The sequence below is a fragment of the Bombyx mori genome, chromosome 11 (assembly GCF_030269925.1).
Source record: "Bombyx mori chromosome 11, ASM3026992v2".
In the NCBI taxonomy this organism is placed as follows: Eukaryota; Metazoa; Arthropoda; class Insecta; order Lepidoptera; family Bombycidae; genus Bombyx; species Bombyx mori.
The window spans coordinates 2836549-2858168 of record NC_085117.1 but is presented as its reverse complement, the minus strand read 5'-3'; the positions used below and the strand labels follow the sequence as shown (position 1 = coordinate 2858168).

The window sequence follows — 21620 nt, the reverse complement described above, 5'->3', positions numbered from 1 at the left end:
AGGGATCGTGTAATCGTGTAATAAAAATTAAACGCGCAAAATTATAATTTTCGTAATTACTCGGTCGTATTCGCACGGGTAGCCACTGCCTTGTCTATTTCTGTCGTGAAGCAGTAGTGCGTTTCGGTTTGAAGGGTGGGGCAGCCGTTGTAACTATAGGAGCCTTAGGACTTATGTCTCAAGGTGGGTGGCGCATTTACGTTGTACATATCTATGGGCTCCATTAACCACTTAACACCAGATGGGCTGTGCGTCCACCCATTTAAGCAAAAAAATATGTGTGGTGTCATGGGACACCGGATAGGAACGGAGTTTCTTATTATAAAAATATTAACTTTAAGTTATATTCGAGGTATAAAGAAAATAAAACTGGAGGTTTCGCAACAACCCACGGTCATTCGGTAACGTGCGAACTTATTGTGGTACACTTCATTCACGGTTGTTTGCATAACGAACGCTCTGAGATCGTGGCCAATGAATGATAAAAAAATGTTATTTTTGATGACGAAGGGCTCGGCGAGTAAATTAACCCACAAACACAGCCAGCCCACTGAGATTTTCGCTGGATCTTCTTAATGGGTCGCGTTTCCGATCCGATGGTAGATTCTGCGAAGCACGGCTCTTGCTAGGGTTCGTGTTAGCAACAACGTCAGGTTTGAGCCCCGTGAGCTTACCTACCAGCCAGGTGACGCTGATATTGTCTCTTAAGACCATCAGCTTAGGTAGGAAAAAAAAAGCCGCAGCGGTATAAAAATGTTATAACCAGCGAATAATTACGAATATTTTCATACAAAGCCAATAGAGCCGAATAAAGTTCAAGTGTTAAATTAAAGCCATAAATTCCATAATTTGCATATCTATCTTATCATCTCCAACCGTGGATACTCTATGGTTAGTGATCTTACTATAATTTTCTTCAATAATTGTATCATAGAAAATTTTAAATTTTAATTTCGGTATATTAAGTAATAAATTATTCTGTTTCCATAAAATAATCTATACCTAAATGCATTTAGTTAAATAGCATGAATAAATTCGGAAATATTTCACTGCTGACGTATTTTTATTACAAATAATTATTGTCTTTGAAAAATAATGATCTGGCAATAATAGAATCGATACTGGAGAAATAATTTCGATTTTAAATTTGTTTAAGTTGTAGATTTTGATTAAAGCTCATTTTCACATTTCAAAGTATTTAAACAACGAAATGAAAAACTGATAATACAATTTTCTTTTTCGTAGTAATAATTGTGCAACTTTGTATGTAATGGTTATTAGGAACCGTTATAACAAAATATTTTGACGTTTCTCTCAGGGAAAGTAACAGAAACAAAAACTGAAAAAAACAATACTGTTTGTATTTCAGTTCTATCAAACAAAAAATATGGAACACTCTAATCAGATGCTAAAGCGGACAAATAAGATTAAATTTAATGTAAGCGATTGTTTTAGGGTCCACAGACATTATAAAATGTGATAAAGTAAATCACAGATCTTGCTAAAATTGCTTAAAGGCTTCCAAATTAAGAAGTAGCCCTTGAAAGAGGCCGAGTTTACGGACACGTTTTATCGATTTATGTTATTAATACTCGATGACATAAAAGTTATTATTCAATTTTAAAATGCCTTTTTTTAATTCGAATCTTTATCGCAATACCTCTTGAAAATATCATAGGATTTATTTCGTTGAAAATATTGTATATCTGTTAAATATAATAAAATTTAATTTACAAGTCCTATTTAAAAAATAAAATTTGAGAAACTCGATTAACCGCAATTGATAAAATCGATATTGAAAAACAGGAATCCGAGCTAAGCAATGTTGCCAGTACGTGTTGACCGCGCATTACATCACCCATCAAGTCCCATGTCATGGCAGACATTTGACGGCGTTTGCTAAAATTTTCGACTTTTCGTGACATGTACGTCATTACGACATTTGATTGATAAATTTCTAAAGGACCCATCAAAATTAGTTTGTTTGAAAGTTGGTTTACGCGCTAAATGTGTTTATAATATAAATCGGACTTCAATTACGATGTGAATTGTTCGTGTACAATTTTGGTGACGCGCCATTGATACCTAATCATGACCGCACAAAAGTGCGTTGTCGAAGGCTGCAATCTGGAATATGATGTGGTCTGCAGCTTCTCATTTTACAAGTAAGTCCTTAATTTTAGATTATATCTATTAATTACGTGCTATTTTTAACCTAAGAGGGTTGATTCTTTAGTCTATGGCACTATATGGTAGGCCGCGTGACCTCCAAAAGTTAAACAAAAAAGGGCGGCAAACAGATATGTGTTTCTATTTTCTTATCACTATACATGAGTTGGTGTATGTAAGCAGTAATTTATGAATGTTACAAGATTTAAGATTAATTCCTGTACTTATGATTATGACATTAAAATTCTAATGAGTTGTCGAAAATAACGATAACATTAAGTATTTACTACAAATAACGGAACGATAACAGTTGATTGAAGGAAATAGTGGTTAATGATTATAGAGCTATTTTTATACCAGAAATAAATTTAAAACGTTGTAAACGTTCAAGAAAATTAAAAAAGTTGCCGTGTACTTTAAATCTTAACATCAATGAATTTTCCAGTCAAGAGACCCTATGTTGAAGTTTGGTCAAAATATTGAATGTTTGTTCTGAGAGGCAAATCATACACAACCTCACCTGAATGCTCAAAAGTTAGAATTAAGAACATAACAGAAGTGACCATTGCTTAGAATCATATTATGAAACAATTTTTTTTTGTATTCAGCTTATAACTATCTGTTTGTGCAATAATCGTGTCCATTTGTAGCTATATTTACTATTAGAAAGAAAGAAAACAACCAACACTCATAATGTAATAGTTCAGTGAATTTTACTTTACATACTAAATTGATGCATATCTAGAATTTTCTGTTGTAGAACTTTACTGTCCACAACTGTATAACATGACAGTCCATAGGTTATTAACGAGTCGCGAGGGAACTTCGATCGTGGCGGGTGTCTTTTTTTTCTTGTTTTAATATAATTTGATAATTTTTGTGTAAATAGATTAGGAAAGTTTGTTTAAGCTGTAAATACTTTTATTTATATTTAGATTTTAGTTTTTGTTTATATATATTTTTTATAGGGTAAGTTTTTTTTTTTTTTGTACTTTTACTGTACATGAATGAACCTGAAGACCCGGGGGGTTCTCCCCCTGCGGTCGCACATCATGTAACTATTTCATGTGACTCCAGTATGGATACTGATGGGTCAAATAGCACGTCGATTTTGAGACGTAAAAGAAATACGCCTAAGACTTGCAGACACTGCAATAAAAAAAGGAAGAGGAACAACAAAAATTTAGATCATGGCACAGATTGTTCTTGTGAATCTAATGTTACTGAGTCGGTTCCACATAATATTCCTTCTTCCCCATCTTCACATACTGTTTCTGACTCCAACGCCGCAGTTACACCTAATTCAGATAATGTTAATCGTTTATACTTACCTTCTGACGCAGCTCCCTTTGTTGTCCACATTAGTAAGATCATAAGTTCTCCAAATGACAATGTAAGTTTACATCCTGTAATTTTTGGTAGATTTTTAAAACACAATAGCTTCCAAAATATAGTCAACGGTAGTTTAAAAAAAATTGGCAGAAACAGACTTTCTCTAGCTTTTAATAACCATTCAGATGCCAACAATTTTATCCAAAATTCTATATTACCAGCTAACAAATATAAAGCTCTTATACCTACTTTTAACATCACTCGAATGGGAATTGTAAGAGGGATTCCTATTGATTTAAGCCCAGAGCAAATTATCGAAAATGTTTCTGTTCCAATAGGGTGTGGTAGAATTTTAAAAACTAGAAGATTAAAAGTTAAAAAAACTATAGATGGTAATACCGTGTTTAATGATACAGAGACAGTGGTCATTACATTTGATGGACAAATTTTACCAACTAGAATATATATGTGCTATACAGCATTGCCTGTAGATTTATATATTTACCCAACCATACAATGTTACAATTGTTGCCGGTATGGTCATATTAAGAGCCAGTGTAGATCTAAGCCACGCTGCTTTAAGTGTGGACAGGAACACTCTGGAGATTCATGTACTGTTGATGATGATTTGATTCAGTGCTTACACTGTTCATCAATCTCACATACAGCTATAAGTAAGAGCTGCCCCGAACATGCAAGACAACGCTCTATTAAAGAATCCATGGCCAAAAGTTCGATTTCATATGCTGAATCTGCAAAATTACATCCACCTATCAATCGATCTTATTCTTCTGTAGTATCGTCTCCTTCTACTTTGAAAAAGAATCTGATTGATTCTTCTTACAACCTTCCCAATCAATCGTCACCACTAACATCATATAAAAAAACTGTCTTCATAAAGCCAAAATCTCTTTCTAATAGAGTCACAAAAGGATACGATAGAAAGTCACATGAATCCTTAATAAGAGATTACAATCCACCAGAGCCCTCTAATGGATGTGCTTTGGATCCCGAAAAGAATACTCAATCTATAGCAGATATTATTACTTTACTGATAAAATTACTATCACAGTTTAACAATTTTACATCTTCTTCGTCTTCTTCACCGTCCAACGTTGCCCCTATTTTTGATATTCTAAATAGTATTATTAACAACCATGGCCAAGGTGGTTCATTGGAATTGCCGCAGCGTTGTCAGCAAAAAACCTGATCTAATTTATTTGATAAATAAATTAGATCCCATCATTGTTTGTCTTCAAGAAACCTGGCTTAAGCCAGGTTTTCCATTTAAAATTCCTGGCTTCTCTATTGTAAGAGAAGACAGGTCAGATGGGTATGCTGGTGTTGGCATACTCATTAAGTCTCATCTTCCTTTTTCAATAATTTCTATCCCTTTACATAGTGATTCTTTTTCTATTACTGCAGTTAAAGTCAATAATATCTGTTATGCTTCTATATACATCCCTCACCCTTCCTTAGCTACTCTTCATGAAGTTTCTTCTATTCTCTCTCATCTACCTCAACCTTTCCTCCTAATGGGTGACTTCAACTGCAGTCACATGTCTTGGGGCAGCCCATCTAATAATTACTATGGCAGTGAATTACTGGAAATTATTGATTACCATAATTTATGTGTTTTGAATTCTGGGTCTCCCACCACACGTTCTAGAGCGAGTTCAAATGTTCTAGATCTGTCTATTTGTTCGGCTAATTTAGCTTCCTCTCTTAACTGGTCTACCTTCTCGTCGACGCTTGGTAGTGATCATTACCCTATTATAATAAATTTGCCTTTTAAAAATATTAATACGAATACTCAAAAACCTCGAATGAAATATAGTATCAGAAACAACGACTGGGATGTATTTAAACAAAATGTAGATATGAAAATTAATCAGGTGCAGTCTGATTACTGTTCTGCTGACAGCTTCACTAAAATATTGATTGAAGCAGCGGATGAATCATTTCCAGTTAAGAGGGTCTCTAAGGGTAAAATCCCCTCCCCACCTTGGTGGGACAATGAATGTTCTGAGGCCATTAAAAGTAGAAAGGAAGCTGAAATGAATTATTTAGCATATACTAGTTCTGAAAATTTCGATTTACTCTCAAAATCTATCACTGAGACCCGTAAACTTTTTAAGAAAAAAAAGTTTGACAGCTGGAGAAAGTTTTGTTCTGAAATTTCGCCTGATATCCAGCCTAGTGCTGTTTGGCAGAAAATCCATAGGTTTAGATCGCTTTACAAAGAATCTAAATCTACTGTACTTCCTTACACTATAGCAAATGAGTTTTTAAGTAAGTTATCTCCTCCTTCAGTACAATTTCACAACATTCCTCTTCCAATATCAGATTACTCAGAATTGAATTCTCTTTTCTCCTTTAACGAGCTGCAGGGTGTTCTCTCGGTTGTTCGGGACTCAGCTCCGGGGCCGGACGGTATTCCTTATTCTTTTCTCTCAAATTTGACTGATAATGCGAAAACTTATTTTTTAGACATTATTAATCATATTATGGTTTCTGGTTCTGTTCCAATGTTTTGGAAAGAACAAATAATTATTCCAATTTTAAAATCGAATAAACCGTCTGATAACGCACTATCCTATCGCCCAATTGCTCTTTCATCAGTTTTATTGAAAATAATTGAACATTTAGTAAAAAATCGACTTGAATTTTTTGTCGAAAGTAATTGCTTATTGGCTGAAAGTCAATATGGCTTTAGGCGAGGGAAGAGTGCGCTTGATGGTATCAGTATATTTACTACGGATATTAGACTTGCTTTTAGCGAAAATAAATCAATACTTTCTGCTTTTTTAGATATACAGTCAGCATATGACAATGTTGTAATTTCTGTACTTAAACATAAGTTGCTTACCATTAAAACACCTCCGTTACTTATTAATATTATCATTAATTTACTCCTTGATAGATCTTTATCTTTAACGGTCGATGATAACTCTGTAGTTTCTAGGGTCTTGACTAAGGGCCTTCCTCAAGGCTCAGTATTGAGTCCTCTTCTCTACAATATTTATACCCATGACTTGGAATCTTCTTTTAATGGTAGTATAAGTGTTTTGCAATATGCTGATGATTTACTTTTATATAATGCCAGTCAGTCAGTACAAGAAGCTAGTGTAGCTATAACATCTAATTTGTGCCTTTTAAAAAAATGGCTGGATAGTAATGGTTTGGATTTGTCTGCGTCCAAAAGTAGTGTTGTTCTTTTTAGTCGAATGCGACGTCCAGCAGAACCTAATGTTTTTTATGAGAACCTTAAAATCCCTGTAAAAAAAGAAGTAAAATTTCTTGGTGTTGTTTTGGACTCAAAACTCACAGGCATTCCTCATTGTAATTACGTAGTTTCGAAATGTGAACGCAGCTTGAACATTTTGCGTTGTCTTTCGGGCGTTTGGTGGGGTGCTCACCCATTTTGTCTAAAGCTACTTTACAATGCATTGATTAGGAGTGTTCTTGATTACGGTACTTTTATTTTAGGGCCTGGCAATATTTCTGCCTTTAAAAAACTTGATTTAATGCAGTCAAAATCTTTAAGAATTGTATGCGGTGCTATGAAGTCAAGCCCCATAAATGCTTTACAAGTAGAATGTAATGACCCGCCTCTGTATTTACGCAGACAATATTTATCGGATAGATATCTATTCCGTTCGTTTCAATTTTCTAATCACCCATTGAGATCAAAGTTGAATTATCTTTGTGAACATATAAACACATCTCCATATTGGAAACATAAGCAGCCTCCCCGTCTTGTAGTAAGCTATAGAAAATTCTTATCATTAGAGTCTCCTACCCACTGTTCTAATTATCTTCCTCTATTTTGTTTTAGTTATGACTCTTTAATTTTGAATCCGAATGTTAATTTAAATTTTCTTAGTTCAAATCGTCATCAATCTAATTCTGAATTCAAATCCCTTGTGAACGAAAACTGGCAAGGATATCATTCTATTTTCACCGATGCATCTAAAATAAAAAACAGTTGTGTTGGTATCGGTGTATATCATCCCCAATACAAGATTGTTCAAAAAGTGAAGTTCCCTAAAGAAACATCTGTATTTACGGGTGAATGTGTGGGTTTATTAAAAGCTGTAGAATACATTTTACTAGCTAAATTGAACCAAACAATAGTTTTTTCTGATTCTAAGAGCGCTCTGCAGGCTTTAATGAGATTCCCATTTAAATCTCGTAATTCGAATCCCGTAATTCTAGAAATAAGAAATATAATTTTTCAGTGCATGAATCTCAATTTAAAGATCAGCTTTGCTTGGATTCCAAGTCATTGTGGAATTAAAGGTAATGAAATAGCTGATACCTTGGCCAAGGAAGCTATAACTTGTGGGGATGTTTTCCCTTTTAAAAATTATACATGTGATTTGGTGAACTTGTCTCAAGATTTCCTTCATTCTAGTTGGCAGAGTAGCTGGACTGAATCAAGCCAGTCAAAAGGGAAATCTTATAGTACTATTCAACCCGCAATACCCTCAAAGCCGTGGTTTTTCAAAATTCATTTCGCTAAACGTGTAACAACATGTCTCATTCGCATGCGATTGGGACATGTTTCCACTCCAGCCCATCTTTTTAAATTCAAAATTGTTGATAATCCAGCCTGTGATTGCGGTGCTGAAGTTTGTGACGTTAATCACATTTTCTTTTCTTGCTCTCTAAATGATTGCTCTTCTTTCTATTTAAATTTGATTTCATTACGTATTCCATTTCCTACTTCCATTATGTGTCTTTTATCTATGAATTCTCCTAATGTATACAGTTTATTGTCTTTATTTATATTATCTAATGATGTACATATTTAATTAATCTTATTTATATATGTATCTTCATATATTCTCTAACTTTCCTAATCTCTCCCTTGCGAATCCGTATTTTTTATTTTTTATTACGTAGTTCCCAAGCTTTTATTTTGCTTTGTGGCAAATGCGCAAGCCGCGCGAGCCAAAATTAAACAGAAGAAGAAGAACTGTATAACATGTGAATGCATAGGACCTAAAAACAACAATATAGTTTTATTATTAAATCATAAAGAAAGAATTGATTCTGAAAGTAGAGGAAGTGTGAAAGTGGCCCCGGTAAGCAACAAATTAAAGAGCAGACGGTTAGCGTGGTATGGACATGTGATGTGTAGAGGGAAGATGTATGTGACTAGGTGATGTATGGAAATGGTAGTGCAAGGTAGATTTTTGTTTTAGCTGAGAGCTTTGAGAGGCTATGTCAGCGTAACCCTAACTTGTGTAGGTGAACTCACGGGGCTCAAACCTGATGACGTTGCTAACACAAACCCTAGCAAGAGCCGTGCTTCGCAGAATCTACCACCGGATCGGAATCGCGACCCACTGAGAAGATCCGTCGAGAAACTCAGTGGGCTGTGTCTGAGAGTTAGTTTACTCGTGGAGCCCTTCGTCGCAAGCAACGGGTTCGACGGGAACGATGACCGGTGGTTGAGGTACCTAGAAGCACCGTTAGTGGATCGGGAGGATCCGAGATGACGTGTTTTGGGCGACGTCGACTGCTTTCCATTCTGTCCGCAGGATCGGGAATGTAGTTACCGGCGGCCACGATGAGAGGGTTCTCGTGTCGTGCCGCTTTATCGAGGGCAAGGTAGAGGGGGAAGAGGTCCGACCGAAGATGTGGATGGAGTGTGTGAATGACGATATGAGAGAAAGAAAGGAGTGAGTGTCGAGATGACGGCTGATAAAAGAGAATGGAAGAGAAAAATTAGCTGTACCGACCCCACCTAGTGAGATAAGGTGAAGAAAAAGAAGAGGGATAAAAAATTGATTCTGCATGAAATATAATTTGCATATACAGGATATAATTAAGTTATAGGTAAGATGAGTTACGGAATATTCATTGTGATTGTCAGGAGCACAGTTCTAGCAAGAGGTTTAGGTAAAACGCCAGAGGACTTGTGCAATTGAAACAAAAAGCATAGCTAATATCAGTTAAACTTTAAATTGGAGAAAGCTCCCTATACTACCGACAATTGGATATTGCACAGTATTTTCGTTAAACCTAGACTAAAAGAACCCAAAAAATGTGATAAATACCCATGGGATCAAAACAGGAAACTTCTAAAGTACTATAAGTATGTATGCATTGCAAAGGTCCAGAGCCTGCAAAGAATACAAAATACATTCATACATGTAAAATAAAAGACTTGCACTAATAGCAACAAATTCCATAAACATACTATAATAGAAAAATATATAGAAAAAAATACAATGAAGAAATTTAATGTGTATGTATACCAAAGATAACAAATAAGACCTTATTGGAATTGTTTTTAAATGCTGTATTCAATTACATTTGTCCTATTTCCATTTTTACATGCTTTATTTTTGATTACAGTCTTCAGGGTTAGGAATGAATCAAATTATCCATTTCTATTTTGTTTACTTGCACTTGTACGAATTTAATTTATATCTAAATTCAGTGAAAACTATTTAAATCTAATTTGTTACTAATTTTTCACATAGAAATATCTTAAGAAATCCTCAATTACATCCCTATGGTAGCCATTTATCTGTCTAGATGTCACGCTGATGGCCCATCTTATGTTGAGTGGTATTCCATTTGTAGAAAAACTGAGGGCACTTACCTTGTAACATGGGATAATTAATATCCTTTTGTGTATTTTATTGTATAATAGTTACATCACCATTCAAAGCAACATAATATGTAAAAGATATGACATAATATGTAGAGAATCGAGTAGGGTAATTGTCCCTAATGGTATCATAGTACACTCCACCGATGGCAACTTGTTAACTTCGGTGATTATAACAGGAAAATAAATGATTTTAATCATCATTTCAGTGCCAATGTGACATCGGACAATGAACTCCAACGGCAGGAATGGATTGATGGTGCTATGCATGAGCAAAGTGAATGCCTCTGGAGGCATGTCAGCTTACAGCTGTGTGGGTATGTTCACTTGATTATCTTAAATTGGATCTGTACATCAACACAGTAGATTGTTTTTGTGGCAAATTGTGATACTAATGATGTCAAATAGATAGTTAATTTGTCTGTTGAACTTTAAAAGATTGCCTTGTAAATGTGAGCTCTTCCTCAGTTACCTAATATTAAATGTTGTGTTGTTTTTTGTTATGACCAAGGCGTTTCAGTGGGAATTCTTGTCAGGCTGTTGACAAACTCAGGGAGTAGGTACCCTTCAGATGATAAGGTATTTAAGTTATTTGGTCTGCAACATCTTTAAACAAGACACCGGCTGCTCTCTCATACAAGCTTTGCACTGTGTACTGAGGTCAAATGTGTTTCTGAAGAACACCAGTGCATTAACGGTACCCACAAATCAAATCAAATCAAAAAAAAAAAATTCAACATAAATGAAAGTACATACTTGTTGAACGTCAAAAGAACTACCGCCAATTCACAAGAACTAGCCTCCGTCCTGAGAAGAATTGGCAAGAAACTCAGAGGGCATGTCTTTTTTTTTTAAAATAATAATTTATTATTTATTAATTTTTTAATATTAGATAAAAAAAAATTAATTTGATTTTTTTACAATGAGTATTATAACGTAACAATTACTACAATATTGAAATGCCCAGAGCGAGCAACTCATTCCCACTTTGTGCAATCTTCTAGATAATCATTGACTTTACTATAAGCTTTATTGCACAGATGTTCTTTAATAGTTTTCTTAAACCTATGTATATGTAGGTTCTGAACATCTTGTGGGATTTTGTTGTACAGGCGCACAGACAAACATCCGAATGAATTTCGTATCTTATGTAACCTACTCATCGGCACAACAAGCTTGTGTTTGTTCCTAGTATTTCTATTATGTATGTCCGACTTTTTAGGAAACTCCTCAATATGTTTACGAACATACATCAAATTTTCAAAAATGTACTGGTATGGCATAGTGAGAACTTTCATTTCTTTAAATTTTTCCCTCAGGGATTGCGTCAACACAACTCACCCTCACAATTGCGTCTCTTGAATTAAAATCAATGCTTACAATATTATATTGGTTTATTTAGATACCATTTTGAGCTGGACAACCAGGGACTATGGATTGACTCCCCGATGCTACCCGAACTCTTGACCGTGCAAGAAAAACCACCAGCATTGACACCATCAGCTGAAGACACTAGAAGTGAGTATTGATTTGTATAATATGCTCGCAGGAGGACTTTTTAAACTATCAGACACTGAAATACACTTGGAGCCAGTCTTGTCAGTCACAATTGCAATGCCAATGCCAATTACTGCTGACAAAGACTTTGATTATAAACACACTACGAGAGAATTGTTCGCATCATTATTCAGAGTATAATGGTTAATAAGAACATAAGAGTAAGATTTAATTGAGGAACGTTGAAACTTGAATCAAGTGTTTTACAAAATGATTTCTGGTAGGTTTTTTTGCTAAGATGAATGGTCCAATTCATGGTCCACCTGGTGTTAAGTAGTCACCAGAACCTATAGACATCAACCATGTCAATTCCGTCGGCAATCACGAGTTCTGTGTGTTAGTTTTTACAGTACAACGGCTGCCCCACCCTTCAAACCGAAACGCATTACTGCTTCACGGCGAAGATAGGCAGCGTGGTGGCACCTGTCCGTACCATCAGGATCTATATCTTCACTCTCTTTCCCTACTCTATGCTCCCTGTATGTTATTAAACAGTGTGGTTGGTTTAAATTTTACTACATCTTCACTGATTACTAAGAACTACTGATAAGGTCCAGCTTTCAAACCAGACATATGGCTGCTTCATGGCATAAATAGATAGGATGGTGGTCTCTATCCGTGCTGGTTTGCTATACAGCTTGCCAAGCCAGACTATTACATCCACGTCCTTACGGATCCATCAGATCCAATAAACTTTGCATTACATGCTTTCACCTCTTAACTAGGAGCAGGCTTAGGGACCACGGTAACCGTACTGATAGAACTCGACAAAGAGTTCGATATGTAACCTAACCTATGCATCAGCTCGCTGAGTTTCTCGCCGGATCTTCTCAGTGGGTCGCGATTCCGATCCGGTGGTAGATTCTGCGAAGCACTGCTCTTGCTAGGGCCAATGTTAGCAAGACTTCTGGTTTGAGCCCCGTGAACTCATCTACACGCTAGGGTAAAGCTGAAATAGCCTCTCAAGGCTATCAGCATAGGCAGGGAGAAAGAAATGCAATAGCTTCGGTTGCTGGTGCTTTTGTTTATGCCGTAGGTAGTTGAGAGGGCAGAATGTGTCCTAAAACTAATCCGGATAAGAAAACAATGGTCCCTGTTACGATAAAACAGAAAATCCAATATAAAAATTATCTTCTTCTTTATATTTTTATATTTTTTTGGGCACGCAATGTGTAGCACAACTTTAAATATGGGTTCAACGGCATCGCGTAACAAAGCGAGTCAACTTTTAATTACATTGCGGCTTCACGAAACATGAAGTTACTATAAGTTTTTTTTTTTTTATTGCTTATGTTGTTGGACGAGCTCACGGCCCACGTTACTGGAGCCCATAGACATCTACAACGTAAATACGCCATCCACCTTGAGATATAAGATCTAAGGTATCAGTATTACAACGGCTGCCCCATCCTTCAAACCGAAACGCATTACTGCTTTACGTCAGGAATATGCTCACAAGAGGCTTTTCAGCTTCAAATTAGTCAGCTGTCATTATGGTATTGACATTAACGTCCTATTGACATTAGCAAAGCCGATCTTTATAGAGGATGATGGATGAGAATGTTAATTCAATTAAACGACCCACCCGGCTACGTGGGTCCGTGGACATCACTAAGTGTACTCGGTCATTTGTTTGCTTTCAGACGTGAAAGACTCCATTAGTACAGCGTATGCCATGGTAGGCAGCGGCTTGGCTCTGCCCCTGGCATTGCTGAAGTCCATGGGCGACGGTAACCACTCACCATCAGGTGGGCCGTATGCTCGTCTGCCTACAAGGGCAATATAAAAAAATAGTACACTATAAAGTTTATGTCAAAGTACACATAATACCACTTAATAAGATTTACCAGTTGAAATACAAAAGAAAACATAATTAAATTCGTATAAGATTTTCGCTGAAAACAATGGTTGCTGTAAAAAAAATATTGTAATAAAATCCTTATTACGATTACATTTCGTATTTACTATTTCTGACGCTTCGAATGCTTTTTTTTTATTGCTTAGATGTGTGGACGATCTCACAGCCCACCTGGTGTTAAGTGGTTACTGGAGCCCATAGACATCTACAACGTAGACGCGCCACCCAACTTGAGATACAAGTTCTAAAGTCTCAGTATAGTTACAACGGCTGCCCCACCCTTCAAACCGAAACGCATTACTGCTTCACGGCAGAAATAGGCAGGGCGGTGGTACCTACCCGCGCGGACTCACAAGTGGTCCTACCACCAGTATGCGTCGTTGTCGTCAGTTATATTAAACGTTTATATCATTATAATAAATCTCAAAAGTAATTTTAATTATGTCTCTACGACCCGCCAAAAAGCGAAGATTCTATAAGCGACATTTTCTAAAAACTTGATTTTCTTTTGGTAGGCACCGGCTGAGCTCTGCCCCTGGCATTGCTGAAGTCCATGGGCGACGGTAACGACTCACCATTAGGTGGGCCGTAAGCTCGTCAGCCTAAAAGGGCAATAAATAAAATAACCTATTTACGAAATTCTATTTTAATATCTTATTTTTTTCGTGTACCCTCTAATTATTTTGTGTCTGAATTGATCCTTTTAGTGGTGAGCTCATTTTAACATATTTTTCATAAATTGTTAAGGGATTTTTGGGATTATGTATTTCATAAAAGCAAAAATTTAAAAATATTCAAAAAGCAATGCTAAACTTACAAGAAAATAATTTAATGGTTATACGTGCGTGCGCTAATACTTAGGATCGCATAATACGCCTTAACAGAGAGTCGATGTATCGACGGTTCGCCCTCAAAGGATTATAAATAACTTAAGACGTCAAAATAGTAGGGGAAAGTTCCCTACTGCCGGACCGCCTAACATTTTTGGGGATAAAATAAAAACTACATTCAAACATTAGACTTTATTTACCAATTAATTAACCCAACAAACTTTACAATCTATATAAATTAAAGAAACTGCTTTTTCTGTATATGTGTAATTAAAATCGAACATTAAACTTTGGTAAAAATAAATGCAACATCTGAAAATTTTAAAACATCCTCCATCGATTATTATTGAGAATAAACACGTATGTAAAACATTTTACAGTTTTATTTATCGCAAAGGAATTTCGTAAAATCGACTTTAATCGTGTTCACGTCTCGTGGGTATTTCGAAAAACGGTAATCCCCCCTGTAACGCGGCGGATTGGTTTCGCGTTATAAAAGTTTTTACGCATAACGCGCTTATATGATTCCATATAACGCGCGTTACGTACAAATATATTGCGACGAAGGGCTCGACGAGTAAATTAAACCACAGACACAGCCCACTGAGTTTCTCGCCGGATCTTCTCAGCGGGTCGCGTTTCCTATCCGGTTGTAGATTCTGCAAAGCACGGCTCTTACTAGGGTTCGTGCTAGCGACGTCGTCAGGTTTGAGCCCCGTAAGCTCATGTACTAGCTCAGCGAATTTAGAATAACCCCTCAAGGTTACTAGAATAGGTAGGGAAAAAAAAGAAAAAAAGACTCAATAATGTCAAATTACAATCAAGATTATTGTTTAATCTTCAAAATTGAATCCACGGCTGCGTTGCGACGTAAATACGGAAATATTTCGAATCAGATAGATATAATTATATAAAAAAAAATCGGTCTCACATTGCTTATTGGTGGTTGCAGGGTCGGCGTACCGATCCGGAACTGGATTTCAATCGTTATTCGAGAAATTCGCCATGAAATTGCCGAAAGGTACTCTCAGCTTGTACCTTATAAACTAAAATACGATTTTAAGTCCAGTAGGCGTTGATACTAAACAGCAGACCACAAATCCATCTGTTATAATAACATTATGAGCTATATTTGTAGAAAGATAGCTACATTACCGTCGTTATTAGGCTGAGATATTGTCTTACGTGAATAGTTTTGCGGGCGAGGGCTAAATAATTATCAAGAAACAAAAAAAACAAGTCTTTTCTATTCAAAAATGATACTGTTATTCATTTTTTTCTTATACCCATTCGCTAGTACCCTAAGAGGCTATTCCAACTACACGCGGGTAGGTGAGCTCACGGGCTCAACCTGAGAGAATTTGCTAACACGAGCCCTAGCAAGAGCAGTGCTTCGCAGAATTTAGCACCGGATCGGAATCGCGACCCGCTGAGAAGATACGGCGCGAAACTTTGTGGACTGGTTATCATTAAATAACAACTATCAGTATCTAAGGCGGCTCGCTGAACTCAAGATAATTTTATGCCATCTGTAACGATGATTACCCACGAGTTTCACCACAGTGACTGCACCTCCTGTGCGATAGATGGCGCTATCTACGCGACACCTCTTTTTCTTCATCGTTCACTCACTTCTGAGGATCGCGACCACATGTGACTTTCCGTTGGGTCATGGGTGGCGTGAACCGCACTACTGCCACCAACCGCTTTCTCAACCAGATCTGTAACCCTGCAATGAAAAGGCAAAGATCAAACTTGAGATATCTTCAAGATCAAATAAATAAATAACTTTGCTCATAGTAATTTGTGTCGCGAAGCATATATCATAGTCATCTTCTAATTGAAATGCAGCATTTAGCAAATACTTATTCTCCGTGGTCACACGTATGATCGAAAATGTAAATTGACATTATTTTTTTTGACCTATTCAATTAAGCTCGAGGGGTTATGCTAGATTCGCAGAACAAGTAGGTTAGCTCACGGGGCTCTAACCTGAAAACGTTGCTAGCACTGGCCCAAGCAAGGGCAGTGCTTTGCAGATTCTAGTACCGAATCGGAAACGCGATCCACTGAAAAGAACCGGCGAGAAACTCATTGGGCTGTGTCTGTGGGTTAATTTACTCGTCGAGCCCTTGGTCGCAGACGACGGGTTCGACGAGAACGATGACCCGTGCTTGAGGTACCTATAAGCACCGTTAGTGGATCGGGAGGATCCGTAATGACGTGAAACTCCTCGATATGTATGACAACGTATGAGATTCTCGGTTGATACGAGCTATTGTTTGTCCACAGTCGCTGAGATCGTTCGAATGGATCACAATTACAGCGTCGAGCCCCAGAACAAGGAGAACCCTGATAACATATCTCGACTTAACGTCAGACAACTCGTCGACACGTTAGGATATCTGTGAGTTGATTCTATTCTATTGTCTTATCCTGAGAGAAACGAGAAAGAAGTTTCATGTGTATGTACTTGTATGTTCAAGCTTACTGGTGGTAGGACCTCTTGTGAGTCCGCACGGATAGGTACCACCGCCCCGCCTATTTCTGCCGTGAAGCAGTAATGCGTTTCGGTTTGAAGGGTGGGGCAGCCGTTGTAACTATACTGAGACCTTAGAACTTGTATCTCAAGGTAGGTTGCGCATTTACGTTGTAGATGTCTATGGGCTCCAGTGACCACTTAACACCAGGTGGGCTGTGAGCTCGTCCACCCATTTAAGCAATAAAAAAAGTACCGTATAACGGATAGTCTATAATCACATTGCCAGAAATTGATGGTAACTGGTAAGATTGCTGGCAAAATATCTCGTGACCGCAAGCCAATGCGCTGGTCCAACCAAATCTGCACCACTCTGGCTACCATAGTCTACGATGCCATAGACACCGCCGAGAACAGAGGAAGATGGCGAAATATCATCCAGGGAAAAATAATGGAAACAGATAGTCACGACCCTCAGATAGAGTGCGACTCGTGAGGATTAGAGGCGGGAATTTGGTAGCTTGAAACGCCTCGTCAACCTTAAATTAGAATTAGTGACCGCTGTACTCATATACATTATCCAGAGAACACTGCTGCCCATACTCTGATGACTCTTAATCGCCTTAATGACATCCACAAAAAGAGGTTTGATGCTAACCTTAGTTGACATAAATCATTGCGCGGACAGAGAAGTATGAAAATTTCCACATTTATAAAGAATATAGAGAAGGAGCACCGGACCCAATTTTATTTTTTAATTATGCACATGCTTAAAGAGTACATTAAATCAAAAATAAATAAAACATTGCCCACAGTACCACCATGTATTTGACATACACACACGCACATATATTCTTTTGTTTATTGTTTAAAGTCTGGTCAAATTGAGAATAGATTAATATTGTTTGTCTTTAACTTTACATATTTGTCCATAGTGTAGCTTTAGCGAAATCTGTGAAAATAGAAGGAAATTATTTGATAATAAAACCATAATAATGTTCAAACTTTAACTATTCCAAGGGGGAATGCTGTCAGTATCTTCGGAACCTTGCTTAAAGGAACACCTTTTAATAATATATTTTAGTTATTAAATTATTATTATTATTATTGTTATTTTGTAAGGTTTGTTAGTTTTAGGTTCATTGTTAGAGTTGATTGCATAATTTATAAATGTTATTATTTATTACATTGTATAAAGTATACAAATATCTTCCTACATAATTACAGTCATATATTTTTACACCGATTTCCATTCAAAAAAAATGTTAGTCGAATTTCGACCCGTGGGCGACCGTTAGCTCATTTATTAAAGTGTATTTTTATGGAACTCAGGTCCCTGAAGAATCTCCAAAGGAAACAGCTTTGGGTCGTGAAGGTGGAAACTGACAAGGCTGAGGCGTCGATAACCCAGTCGGAACAAGTCATCACCAAAATGCAAGACTCCAAGCAGACCATAGAGGTGAGAAAAGTGAGAAAATATTTGAAATATTTTTAAGCCGTGACCTGCTTGTCAAATATCTCAAAGGACGTTTTCGGTTTTACGGTCACCTGTATTGACGTGCGTGCGAGAGAGATAACGAGATGTTCCAACTTCGCAAGCCTGTAGAATCCACGCTGCTTATTCTCAAAAGACCACCCTACGGATTTATTTCACACTATCTCATAAGGTCTTAAGGCTTCGATTTCATACGTTTTTTCACCAATAGATGGCGCTCTAAACATTCCGCGTCTGTTATGTAATCTGTGGCACTGCTAATTCCCAATTAAGGCGGGTAGAAATTATGAGCACCAGCTCAGTGTATTAAAAAGTGTCAGCTGAAGGGAAGCCAATTAAGGTGGCGCCACTGTAGCAAGTGGAAAGATTTAAAAAGCGGCAACATAAACCAATAGAGTAAAGTGCTAAATTAAGAAGGAAATAAACACTTCCTAGGTAAATAGTAATAAAACTGAATAGTTGAGACTTTTCTATACTTTTTAACTACACAATTCAAGAAAAATATTAAATTTTTCAACTCAGCACCCTTCACTCCGCTTAAAACTGCTATATTCACATCATTTCCACTTCCTACACTAGCGCTATTTCGGTGCGTTTCCCAACAATAACTCTGTTTACAGGTGAACACTTTTTCAACTTGTCCCCTATACAAGATGATGCTCCTTACTTCTACCCTCCATATTCTCGAATAAGAAAATGTACACAATGACTAAACTGACATTGACATTGCCTTGTTTACAGATAATACCACAAACATCGACTTCAGCCGATCAGCCGGCCAGCGAAGTGCTACAGATAATGGACGAAAACGCCATACCGGAGAACTTTATATACGAAATAGCCGAAGAACAAGAGATATCAATGGAGGAAGTCAAAGAGATACCTTCTTCGGGGAACCAGGAGTGGATCGTGAATATAATACCGGAGGAAACGAAGAATAAATACGCTTACATCAAACACTGCAGTACGGGGAAAAAGAAGAGACATTTCACAGCCGATGTGAACGAGATAACATTACAAGGTGACTTTGAGAATTACTACATACTGCCAGACGTCGATCCGTCTGTCGGCGTCGAGATAACCACGAGCTACGAGCCGGAGAACTACATAGTCGAGGAGTACCAGCATCTGGTGCTTGAGGATCGTCCCAAGAAACGCGTCAAAGAGGAGGGCAGCGGGAAAAAGAAACGCAAGAGACTGTCTTCGGGGCGGGACGACATCAAAACCGAACCAGACGATTGGGTCATCGAGAATGCAATCTCCTATGACAACGATGAGTTTGATGACAAGAAAGCAGCGTCCAGGGTGCGGAGAAAAAATAAAAAGTACCTAGGCTTCGATTTTGTTACGTAATCGATGTTTCTAAGTGGTGGTCCTTGTGGTTTTTTTGGGTATTTTTCACGGATCTGATGAGTCTATGGTGTATCGCAGTAAACAAACAGAGTTAAAAGAAAAGAAACTCCAGCCGTTATGTTTGTGTGTGCACAGCAGAACTGTACTAACAAAGAACGCTAAAGATTCATCAAAGTTAAATGTATAGTTTTTAAAAAGACCCAAAATATTACAAAAGACCATTATAAATAATGCATCATCATCATTATATTAAATGCGACTTTGTATAATGCTGTTATAAACGGTGGGCATTGTGAGCCCATCTGGGAAAGTACCGACGCTCTGCAAGTTGTAACGATGCTATCATGTGTATGATTCGCGAAATTAATCAAATCATTGAGTTATTTGTGCTCATAAGAGTGGAATTTCGAAAAAAAAAAAAACAATTGGAATTATATGAATTTTCACAAAGTTGAATACTGGCTTCGAATTCAAATAAAATTATTGAATTTTTAACTTGATATGTATGTACAATGATTGTTTATTGTGACCATTAACGTAATGTAATGTTGAATACTTATAAAGTTTTTAACATACATAAAAAGTAGACAATGACATGTCAATAGGGAAGTACCTCGATGTTCCAACTCGGATTATCTCATCTTGAAATTACTTTTGTACTATTAAAACGAGCTGTGTTCACAGTTGGCAAATTATTTTATTAATAATATAGCCAAAAACGATATATTTATGTTCGAGAAGCAATTTATAAGTCTTCGAAGAGTCTCTCACTTAACTGGAATACGAATGGTATGTGATGTTTATGAATTTACTTCATAGTTACTATTGTGTGGACGATCGTAGGCAATGCAATATGTTTTACTAATAAGATTTACTGCTAGACAAAGGTACTATTAGCACGCGGCCCAAACCGAATTGATGCCATCTTGTTGATCGTTTTTTTTTAAATATACATAGTATTATTTTTTCTGGACTCTTCAGTTCTGGTTTTTGCATAAATCGATTTTATTAGGATATGTTTGTAGTTTCGCCTTTCCCAATCGAATCCAAGACAAAAAAAAAAATTGTTTTAGTAGCGTTGATAGTAAATTTTGTCGTAAAACATTTGGAATCATTGACATGCGACATTAAGCCTCTGATTTCGAGCTGCTGAAGCGAATCACAGAAAAAAATCCAGAAATCATACGCAAATTAAATCTAAATCTTAAATTATTAAAATTTAAAATGATTAGGGAAAAAAAAAGTCTTAATTATAAATATAAAATAAAATTGGCGCATGTGCCTTTTGTAATATAAAAAAAGAAAAACGTAAATATTCTGAAATAGTCGATGTCTTGTGTTTTTAATTTGTCCGACATTCGCGCCCCCCAACACTTTACGCTGCACTCTTAAATATTTAAAAAGAAATCCTGAATGTTCAAGATATTATTTAAAAACTGCGCGTTCCATTTTACTGTGTAACACTGATAGAGACGCGACTGAATTAATTAAATAGTGACAGATGTCAAATTTGACAGCTGTCAATAAAATCGAATGTCGAAGTGAGCTGCGAAGTGTAGTCTTGGGACTGTAGTGTATGTAGGTAATGTATCTAAAATTGTTTACGTCACTGACCTGTCACTATTTAATAAAATCGGGGCCATTCATTCAAGGAAGGTTTGTTATTTTGTGAAATGCATTATGTATGTTCTCTATATATAAATATAATATTATTTTTTTGTCAAATTGGTATATTAATAGTTAATAAAACATTGTTTTTTTTTTCTTTGTATCAGATATGTGTTTTTTAATATTTTTATTTATTGCTTAGATGGGTTGACGAGTTCACAGCCCACCTGGTGTTAAGTGGTTAATGGAGCCCATAGACATCTACAACGTAAATGCGCCACCCACCTTGAGATATAAGTTCTAAGGTCTCA

The 21620-nt window shown here is 36.7% G+C and overlaps 1 protein-coding gene across 2 annotated transcripts; it reads left to right on the top strand.

Annotated features, from left to right (window-relative positions):
* Positions 1-1805: 1805 nt before the first annotated feature.
* On the top strand, positions 1806-21477 carry LOC101741417 (uncharacterized). Of its 2 annotated transcripts, XM_012693083.4 has the most exons (7): positions 1817-2165; positions 10339-10446; positions 11532-11647; positions 15327-15395; positions 16667-16781; positions 18186-18312; positions 19090-21477. In XM_012693083.4, exons 1-7 carry the CDS (start codon positions 2092-2094, stop codon positions 19699-19701), a joined length of 1221 nt encoding a protein of 406 aa, XP_012548537.2. In that variant the 5' UTR covers positions 1817-2091; the 3' UTR covers positions 19702-21477. The 2 variants fall into 2 exon arrangements, with proteins under 2 accessions (XP_004922250.2, XP_012548537.2); XM_004922193.5 differs by lacking the exon at positions 15327-15395 and having other exon boundaries at positions 1806-2165.
* The last annotated feature ends 143 nt before the right edge of the window (positions 21478-21620 follow it).